General features: G+C 51.8%; 1 protein-coding gene across 1 annotated transcript; it reads right to left on the reverse strand.

Annotated features, from left to right (window-relative positions):
• Nucleotides 1–1147: 1147 nt before the first annotated feature.
• Nucleotides 1148–9941, reverse strand: LOC121007585 (E3 ubiquitin/ISG15 ligase TRIM25-like). Its single transcript, XM_040439625.1, has 2 exons — nt 9281–9941; nt 1148–3104 (listed from the first exon to the last, which is right to left on the reverse strand). The coding sequence occupies exons 1-2, from the start codon at nt 9903–9905 to the stop codon at nt 2161–2163; spliced, it is 1569 nt and encodes a 522-aa protein (XP_040295559.1). The 5' UTR covers nt 9906–9941; the 3' UTR covers nt 1148–2160.
• Nucleotides 9942–10268: the final 327 nt, after the last annotated feature.

The raw sequence follows: 10268 nt of genomic DNA on the forward strand, positions 1-10268 counted from the left end.
TTGTGTCTCTTCACATTTCCATAGACAGTATCACAAAGCAGAGCTCCATACACTGCTCAACTACACAGACATACAGCTCTGCTACATACACAGCTAAACTACACAGACATACAGCTCTGCTCCATACACTGCTCAACTACACAGACATACAGCTCTGCTGCATACACTGCTCAACTACACAGCCATGAAGCTCTGCTGCATACACTGCTCATCTACACAGACATACAGCTCTGCTGCATACACTGCTCATATACACAGCCATACAGCTCTGCTACATACACTGCTCAGCTACATAGACACACAGCTCTGCTGCATACACTGCTCAGCTACACAGACATAAAGCTCTGCTGCATACACTGCTCACCTACACAGACATACAGCTCTGCTACATACACTGCTCACCTACACAGACATACAGCTCTGCTACATACACTGCTCAGCTACACAGACATACAGCTCTGCTACATACAGTAAGTAACGGCAGGTATAGCGTATTCCTAACACTTTTCCGCAGGACGACAAACAGAAAAACTAAAAATGAAAATGAGAAGCACAAAATAAAACCCTCCAGGGAAGAAAAGCGTTAGTTACACTGAGAGGCGCCAGGAACCTCGTGCCTCCAGGACGTGAGGCGGTTGCTGCGCGGCTGCTCTACAATAGTTCAGCGACACAGAGAGGGAAGTATTAGAAAGCCGCACCCCGAGCCACATACACCGCCATATAATGCTGCTAACAACAGAACAGAATGTGCATGAAAACCGTACAGTATTAATCACTAGACATGGCGAAGTGCGGCCGACAGTAACGTAGCGCGGGCGCCGTCCGACATGCTGCGCCGCAGGGAAGGCGACCATTACAGGGGATAGTTAGAAAAGTGCAAAGTTCAGGCGGCGAGCACAACAATGGGAGCTCTATAGGCGGCACAATACGGAGCGCGCGGTATGTTCTCACACTAACAATGTATAGAGTTGGGACCAAGACACCTCGTCGTGTAGACGTCGCCTTAAACTGAGCGCGTGCGACCAGCTCAGCGCGACCGGCCAAAAATAAGGAAAAGAACAGCAGGTGGCGCTGTACAGATCCAGTGTATTGCAGAACTCATTACCTGCGGTTATAAAAGACATGATGGCGGAGGAGACCACTGACACCCAGATGATAGGACCGACAACTCTGATGGACAGAAGTAGTCAGACATTTATTCCATAAAAAGGGAAAAAACACAACAAATGCCGCGTATAGTGCGGAAAGAAGCGTCACATTGTCACATCTCTACAGAAATAGGAAAAGCTGATTAATAATTATATGTTCCCCAAATGTGTCCCAGAAACATAAAGAAGCCCCTACAGCGACCTCCGTGGAGGACGGGGAAGGGTTAATGATGCCCCCATGAGGTCCGTGCACTCGGCGGTGTATCTCCGCTCCAGGATCCACACCTGTTACCTGCAGATCCTGACACGGATTTCCCCAGATCTCCCCCTCTGCATTGTAAAGGGAGAAATCCGCACGGACAATCCACCGGCCGCAGATCTCCGGATCCACTCCGCAGGTCACTCCTGACGCAGGAAACTTCCGCTTCGTGTAGATGAGATACTGAGAATCCCATCTGCTTAGGCGGTATTATTTCACTCTGGAAAACCAGCAGGTAATACGCAGCGTGCGCTTGTACCCGAAGGCCATCTGCGCACGCTGCGGAATACGCTCAGTCTTTCCACGCGAATTCCCATGTGGAAAAACCGTAACGAATTACAGCAAAGTGTATGAGATTACCCCGATCATGTACACTCCGCTGAGTATTTCCGTGCGGATTCCCAGATCTGCGGCCTGTCAGTTACGTTTGTGGTTTTAGCTGCGGATTTCACCCTTTTCAGTGGAAAACCGCATCTTATCCGCACCAAAAACCGTAATCGCACATTGCAGGTATTGGTGCGGATACGCTGCGGATCTGATGTGCGTTCACCTGAACTCGTGTGCAGACGACATAACTTTTCATTTGTCTCAAGCATCGATTCTGGATCTGATCTCCAAGGAATATAAAATAATCGTACAGTAAACCCCCCCCATAGAGCCGCCATATACATTGTGTGATCGGAGGCTCCGCCCATACAGCGCTATATAGTGACTTATAGGCGGAGATTATAACGGGACGTGGACGCATCGGCCTCAGCTTATTATTCTAACAGAGGCTCCATCCCGCACATAGAAGAGAACATGTAGGGGTTGAGAGAAGGAGGCGGTGAAGGTGTGTAAGTGTCTGATGGGGTCACACAGCTGATAGAAGGACAGACGCCCGGCCTCATAGTCTAAGAAGACCCCAAGTCTAGGACATGTTGTATCTACACTGAGGGGAGATGTGACTGAGCGGTGACGCACTTCACATCCTGCACCAGACATAACCAGACACCAAGATTTATCATTACATCTAATACTAGACTGATGTCCTTTCCTTTCTATACTGGGATAGGACAGTCCGATGCCACATCTCCCTTTCTGGTCCCACTCTACCTCCCAGTAATGTCTTCCTGAGGAGAGGCCACATCTGCTTAACGCCTGGGGAAAAAGCAGGAACCTTCCCGGTGATTCTGGTCTGTTCTGTTCTTTTTTTGTTCTTGTTGCTGTTTTCAGATCTTCTGATATCTTCACACGTCTATGAGCAGTGTCCTCATCCAGCAATATGTCTGGAACATGGAGCCCGAGCTCTGATGTGACATTGGTGACAATATCCCTCATAGATCGGTGTAAGGTCAGTGAGATCAGAACCTCATCCAGATCATCCTCAGACCTGCCCTCTCCACCATCTCCCCCTGTGTCCTCATCATCTCCATGACCACATACTGTAATGTCACTTTCTTGTAGGAGTCTTATTGGGTCGGTGACATGACACATCTCCTCCACGTGATGCATCTTCCTGGACAGCTGGTCCTCCTCTATTTCCAGGTTCTTGATCAGATCAGATATCTGGGACACAATCTTCTCCTCCTGCCTGGAGATCTCGCTCAGCGCTTTCTTTTCTGCCATTTGCAGTTGCTCCTTAATGTCCATAAATAACTTCCTGACGTTCTTCCTCTTATCAGAGGCTTTCTCCTGGATATTCCTCTGACGATCCAGTTTGGCCGGACTAGGGCGCAGCTAAGGGTAGGCCAGCATGATTAGGTTTGGTTGTAGGGTCTGGGGGGTTAAGGGGTTAAGGCATTTGAATTGAATGGTGGGGTGGGGGGCGTTGCTATAGTGGGAGGAGTTTGGGGGGCTATTTATGGGGGTGTACTGAGGTGAGGGGTGCCATTTTGTGGAAAAAGAAAACTGAAGATGTCACAGACACTTACCGTGGAAGACATGCTGTCCAGGCTGCGGGAGGCGGCGGCGGAGCGGGGACACGAATGGCTGAGCGAGTAGATGGCTGGCATGTTGAGGGGGGAGGCGGTGAGTACTGTCAGCTCACCGCCGGAAGGCAGACGGACGCGGCGGTGGGACGCCTGAGTCCCACAGAGACCCCCCGGGTTCGGAGCCGCGTTAGGAGCCCCTCCGGGGACCCTTCACCCCGGGAGTCATCAGGGCAGCCTGCTTCTGTGTCCTCCCGGCGTGGGAGGAATCCGAGAACAAGGCGGAACCCAGCGCAGGGCAGGAGGTACCTCCCTCTGCCCTCTCCTGCAAGCGGCGGTGGAGCGGGAACAGGTGCGGCGGGATCCCTTACTGTACCAGTAAGCGTACCGCTGGTTGGGAGGCCTGCTCAGCGTGGGAATGGCAGGAGCAATGAGGCACACGAGGCTGCGCAGCTGCAAGATGGTGGGGAGCGCAGGCCTCAGGAAGAAGATGTGCCGGGAAGATCGGTGTCGCTTCAGCGCCCTCTGGTGGCCTCTGAGAGGAGCGCACCCAGCATGGATTCTGCTGGGGTGCAGAGTTGCAGCAATGAAGTCCCAAGAAGGAGCGTGGTGGTCCAGAGGGAGGATGTTCGTCAGGATGCAGGATTTTCCGCTGCAGGGTTCACAGCCCCCTGGCAGCAAGGTGAAAACCCGTGGGGATCCCTTAATTCTATGTTGAGTGCCCAAGGGGGGAGCGGGCTGGGGGGTGGTCAGGGGGAGTTAGCCGGGGGTTTAGGCCAGTTGTTGAGTAGTCTGGCGGGATTGGTAGCGGGGTTGGGGAGTGCGGGCAGGGTTCCGGTGCAGGCTGGGGGAGTCCGGGCGGGGAACGTCGGGGGGAATGGTGAGGCGGTGACGCAGGATGGCGGGTCGGTTTCTGTGCAGACGCAGGCGGGGGGGAAGCGGTAGGGGATAAGGTGGGTGATGCGGCTCAAGGGGAGGTATACGTTTGTTTTGAAGGGCCGTTGGGGGCGCACTTGAGGCAGGAGGTGCGGGATAGGATTTGGAAAGGGGAATACGTGGAGATTTTTTCGCTTCTCCCGCTGGAGCGTTTTAATCTGGATAGGGAGAGGAAGGATGAGAAGAGGAAAGATGAGGATGAGAAACGGCGGTACTGATTGATACCGCGTACGTTCGGGAATTGGTTGCAGGCGTTTGCAATCTTGGCGAGTGTTATAGGGGAGAAGAATCCGGAGTGTTGCTCGCCGTTATTCTGTTACATGGATGCGATAGGGGAAGCTTACCGTGTGTACGGGGGTGTTGGTTGGTTAAGGTATGATGAACAGTTTAGGCAGAGAAAAGCGGTCCGCCCTAATATGCGGTGGGACCATAAGGATATAGGTTTATGGATGAGGGTGACGGCGCCAGGGAGACAGGGGCAGCCCTTTCGGAGTGAGGCAGGGGGGGCTGGGCACCGCATCCGCGTCCGCATCCGCAAAGGGACAGTGTTTTTTGTTTAATGAGGGGGGATGTAAGTTTGGCGCGAAGTGCAGATTCAAACATGAATGTGCCAGTTGCAGGGGGAATCACGGGGCGAACAGATGTTTTAAGGGGTCAAAGCACAGGGGGGGTGCAGATGGGGCTGGAAAAGGGTCGGACGCCGGTGCGGGTGGAAAAGATGGGCCCGTTCCTAGATAGATATCCTAATAGGGAGGTGGCGGAATGGTTGAAGGAGGGTTTTACTGTTGGGTTTGTGATTCCGTCAGATCCTCTGCCGGCGGTTTGGGGGGGTAAGAATTTGCGATCGGCATTTGAGCATGGTCGCGTGGTGGCGGAGAAATTGGCAGGTGAGGTTCGGTTGGGGAGGATGGATGGGCCGTTTGATACACCCCCGTTGGCGAATTTGAGAATTTCGCCCTTGGGGGTGGTGCCTAAAAAAGAGCCGAATAAATTTCGGTTGATACACCATCTTTCCTTTCCGAAAGGGGCGTCGGTCAATGATGGTATTGACCCCGATATTTGTTCGGTGGTATATACGTCATTTGATGCGGCTGTGGGTTGGGTGAGGAAGTTGGGGCCCGGGACGCTATTGGCAAAAACGGACATTGAGGCTGCGTTTCGCCTGATGCCGGTTAATCCAGATAGCTTGCATTTGTTGGGATGCTGTTGGGAAGGGAAGTTTTTCGTGGACCGGTGTTTACCTATGGGGTGTTCAGTTTCTTGCGAGTTTTTTGAGAGGTTTAGCTCGTTTTTGGAATGGGTAGTGATGGACGTGGCGGGTTGTTCGTCCATCATTCACTATTTGGATGATTTTTTATGTTTGGGTCCGGCGAACTCACGGGTGTGTGCGTTGTTGTTAGGTTCGTTGCAGGCAGTTTTTGCATCGTTTGGGGTTCCGTTGGCGGAGGAGAAGACGGTTGGTCCGACGACCGAACTGAGTTTTTTGGGGATCATCATCGATACGGTTAGGATGGAGTGTAGACTCCCTGTGGAAAAAGTTCAGGATTTGCGGGAGACGGTGGCTAGGGCGGGGAGGGCTAAGAAGATAAGGTTGAAGGACCTTCAATCGCTGTTGGGGAAGTTGAATTTTGCCTGTCGCATTATGCCGATGGGCAGAATATTTTGTAGACGGTTGGCAGCGGCGACGGCGGGGGTGACGGCTCCGCATCATTTTATTAGGTTAGGGAGAGAGCTGAAGACGGATTTAGAGGTGTGGGATGGGTTTTTGCAGCATTTTAATGGGAGGACGCTAGTCATGCAGGAGGTGATTGATACGTTTGATTTTGAGCTTTTTTCGGATGCCGCTGGGGGGGTGGGTTTCGGGGTGTATTGTCAGGGGAGTTGGTGTGCGGGTAGGTGGCCTGAGTCATGGATAAGCAAGGGCTGGGTGCAGAACTTGGCGTTATTGGAGCTTTTCCCGATAGTGTTAGCAGTGGTGTTGTGGGGTGAGGTTTTTCGGGATAAGAAAATTCGTTTTCATTGTGACAATTTGGGGGTGGTGCAGGCGATCAATTCCCTGACCGCCTCATCCCCTCCTGTAGTGCGTTTGTTGCAGCACATGGTGTTACAATGTTTGTCTAGGAATGTTTGGGTGGTTGTGTGTCATGTCCCGGGGGTGTCTAATTCCATTGCCGATGCTCTTTCTCGTTTGCAGTGGGAGCGGTTCCGGCAGTTGGCACCGGAGGCGGATCGGGAAGGTTTGGTTTGTACGGCGTCAATGTGGGAGATCTTGGAGGTACTGTAGCGGGACTGTTTAGGGCATCTCTTAGTGATGGAACATTGGCGGCTTATGGGAGGGCTTGGGCTGGTTGGGAGCATTGGTGTGCAGGCTTGGGGTTGGGAGTCGACGGGGGTGAAGTTCCTTTGTTGTTATTTTTGGGGCAGATGAAGGAGGAAGGGTGGTCGGTTGCTCAGGTTAACAGGTGTATGGCTGGTTTGGCTTTTGGGTTCCAGTTACGAGGTTTAGCGGATGTGACTAAGACTTTTTTGGTTAAGCAGGTTTTGAGGGGTTGGAGGCGGGGTAGGCGGTACCAGGACGGCAGGAAGCCAATATCGTTCGAGTTATTGCTGGGCATTAGGAGGCAGGTGGAGGTTGTGTGTTCTTCGGCATGGGAACGGCGTTTGTTTAAGTTAGCCTTCTCGTTCGCATTTTTTGGTGCGTTTAGGGTGGGCGAATTGGTAGGCAGGAGTGTGAGGTGTTCGGGGGGTTTGTCTGCGGAGGATGTAGAGTTGGGTCGTGACAGGGTCTGGATCAGGTTGCGGGGGTCCAAGACAGATTTGGAAGGCAGGGGTTGTAGGATTACTTTATTTACGGTTCCTGGGTGCGGGCTGTGTCCGGTCTCCACCCTGGGGGATTTTAGAAGGTATGCAGACTTTGTGGTGGGACCGTTGCTCAGGCATGAGGATGGCTCGTTTTTGTTGAGGTACCAATTTGTGGCAGTGTTGAAAAAGTGTCTGTCAGCTTTGGGTTTGGAGTCTGCAAGGTATTCTGGTCATTCATTTAGGATTGGGCTGCTACTGAGGCAGCTAGGCTGGGGTTGAGTGACGAGCAGATTATGAGATTGGGGAGATGGGAATCGGTTAGGTTCAGGTCGTATGTCAGGCTGGATAGTTTGATGTGAGTGGGGTTGGTGGGTTTTTGATGCTTAATGTGTTTTTTGTTGTTTCAGGTTACTCGACGGCTCTCGTCTGGATCCTGGGCCACTCCTTTGTTTGGTGGGGAGCGCTTAGGGCGGACGTCAGGAAGCAGGGTCGGCAGTTGGGGTTGTCGGAGGAGGTTGCGGTAGTGAGGTGGTTGGGGTTTAGGGGCATGTTATGGGGGGGTGTTACGGGAGGTGCATAAATTTGCGCGTTTGGATCGTGCTCCAGATGTGTTGGTTGTGCATTGTGGGGGGAATGATTTGGGGGTTACGCCGGTGCTTAACTTGATTCGGGATGTGAAATTTGATTTGTTGAGGATGTGGTCGTTGTTTCCAGGGATAGTGGTGGTATGGTCTGACATTGTGCCTCGTAAGAGATGGCAGGATGCACGGTCGGTCGAGAGGATAAATAAGGCGAGGATTAAAGTGAATAGAGCGATAGGGAAGTTTGTGGCGAAGCATGGTGCAGTGGCTGTGAGGCATAGGGAGTTGGAAAATGGTGTGGGGGAGTTCTGGAGAAGGGATGGAGTGCATTTAAATGCGGTGGGCATTGATTTGTGGTCACTAGGGTTGCAGGATGGCATTGAGAGAGCGTTGGGGGTGTGGCGGAACGCGCAAGCTTGAGGGGTGCGGGGGGTCAAGTTGCGCGTTGTTGGCGGTAGGAGGTACTGGAAGCTGGGACTACGGATCGGGATTTGAGGTTGAGAGGGCCCCTTATGGTGGGGGCTGGACTCTCATGGTGGGGCTTACCTGTTCGGTTTGGCGAACCGAGCTTGTATACTGTGTCTCCGTGCTTGTATACTGCGGCTGGAGGCAAGGTGGATTTGCCGTGTGGTTTGTAAGTGGACAATTTGGGGCTTCCAGGACCTCCTTCGTCTGCGGTTATGTTATATATATGTTATGTATTTATATTAATAATAAATGGCTGCTGTGGCCAATTAAATCCATTTGATGAGTGGTGTGGTTATTTTGGGGGGATAATGGTGGGTAGACGGGTATGGGAATGTTGGGGCTAAGTGTTGGTGAAGACCCGGAGTATCAACCAATACCTTAATCAAGTTTGGCCGGACTAGGGCGCAGCTAAGGGTAGGCCAGCATGATTAGGTTTGGTTGTAGGGTCTGGGGGGTTAAGGGGTTAAGGTATTTGAATTGAATGGTGGGGTGGGGGGCGTTGCTATAGTGGGAGGAGTTTGGGGGGCTATTTATGGGGGTGTACTGAGGTGAGGGGTGCCATTTTGTGGAAAAAGAAAACTCCCACCCACCCTCCCATATATTTGGAAGTAGTGAGGGGGTGAGATAAGGAGGTGAACGAGCCAGGTTCGTGGATGGAAAGAGGCGTGTTGGTTTGATAACGGGGATATTAATTTTATTGGATATAAGGCAATAAGAGGCGGTTATGTGGGTTGTTTGTTGTGGTGGGGGAAAAAGTATGTCATGGCAGTCGAGGCGGTAGGAGGTACTGGAAGCTGGGACTACGGATCGGGATTTGAGGTTGAGAGGGCCCCTTATGGTGGGGGCTGGACTCTCATGGTGGGGCTTACCTGTTCGGTTTGGCGAGGCGTCCACCACCGGGTGTCTCCGAGCTTGTATACTGCGGCTGGAGGCAAGGTGGATTTGCCGTGTGGTTTGTAAGTGGACAATTTGGGGCTTCCAGGACCTCCTTCGTCTGCGGTTATGTTATATATATGTTATGTATTTATATTAATAATAAATGGCTGCTGTGGCCAATTAAATCCATTTGATGAGTGGTGTGGTTATTTTGGGGGGATAATGGTGGGTAGACGGGTATGGGAATGTTGGGGCTAAGTGTTGGTGAAGACCCGGAGTATCAACCAATACCTTAATCATGCAGATTCAGAAGTTTCGTCTGAATTTTTGCTTTTTGTGGGTTTAGTTCCTCCAGATATTTCCTCAGTTTCTCTTTCTCCTTCTCAGAGGCCACGTCCAGTAGCTCCACGTCGTGTCCCTTGTGGTCACCGACCAGACAGCAGGACACACAGATACAGGCGGTGTCTATAGGACAATAGTATTTCAGCGCCTCCTTGTGTGTGGAGCATTTTCTTTCCTTCGGGGTAGCAGTAGGTTCAACCAAAGTATGTTCTGATGACTTACTGTGTCTACTCAAGTGCTTTTCACAGAACGAGGCCTCACACTGCAGACATGTCCTCACAGCCGGTACAGGAGACTTAGTACAGTAAGTACAGAAGATCCCGGTCTCCTCCATGTGAGGCTGAGCAGATAAGAAACGCTCCACTATGTTCCCCAGCTTCCTGTTCTTCTCCAGGGCCGGACGCACCGGATATTCTGCTCTGCAGTCAGGACAGGAATACACTCCAGCTGCCTCCTGCGCATCCAGCGCACTCACAATACACGAGCGGCAGAAGTTGTGTCCACATCTCATGGATACAGGATCTGTATAGATGCTCAGGCAGATGGAGCAGTCCAGCTCGGCCCTCAGATCAGCAGACGCCATTGTGGTACGGAGGAGCAGGAACCGAATATGCAAAAGTCTCTTCTGATAAGAGGGCGGAGAGCTCCTGTAGAAGAATTAACCCCTGCAGCTCGGAGATTGCATTCCATTGAGAAAAAAGCAGAAAATCCACTAAACGTCATTACAAATAAAAGAAGAAGAGTCCATCAGAAATGTTGAGGAGAGTAAAGCAAACTTCACCTCTGTCTCCTCCAGTCAGGATAATGAGACATGTGGAGTATTACAGGTGACCCCTGTAGTAGGTTGATGATGGGCTCCATCCTGAGGAGCAGCGAGTGCAATCTTCTCAGGAATCAAGCTGAATGTATTCAGTGTGCACATGTAGTGCGTCTGATGCGGGACGCT

This window comes from Bufo bufo, chromosome 7 (assembly GCF_905171765.1).
Source record: "Bufo bufo chromosome 7, aBufBuf1.1, whole genome shotgun sequence".
Classification (NCBI taxonomy): domain Eukaryota; kingdom Metazoa; phylum Chordata; class Amphibia; order Anura; family Bufonidae; genus Bufo; species Bufo bufo.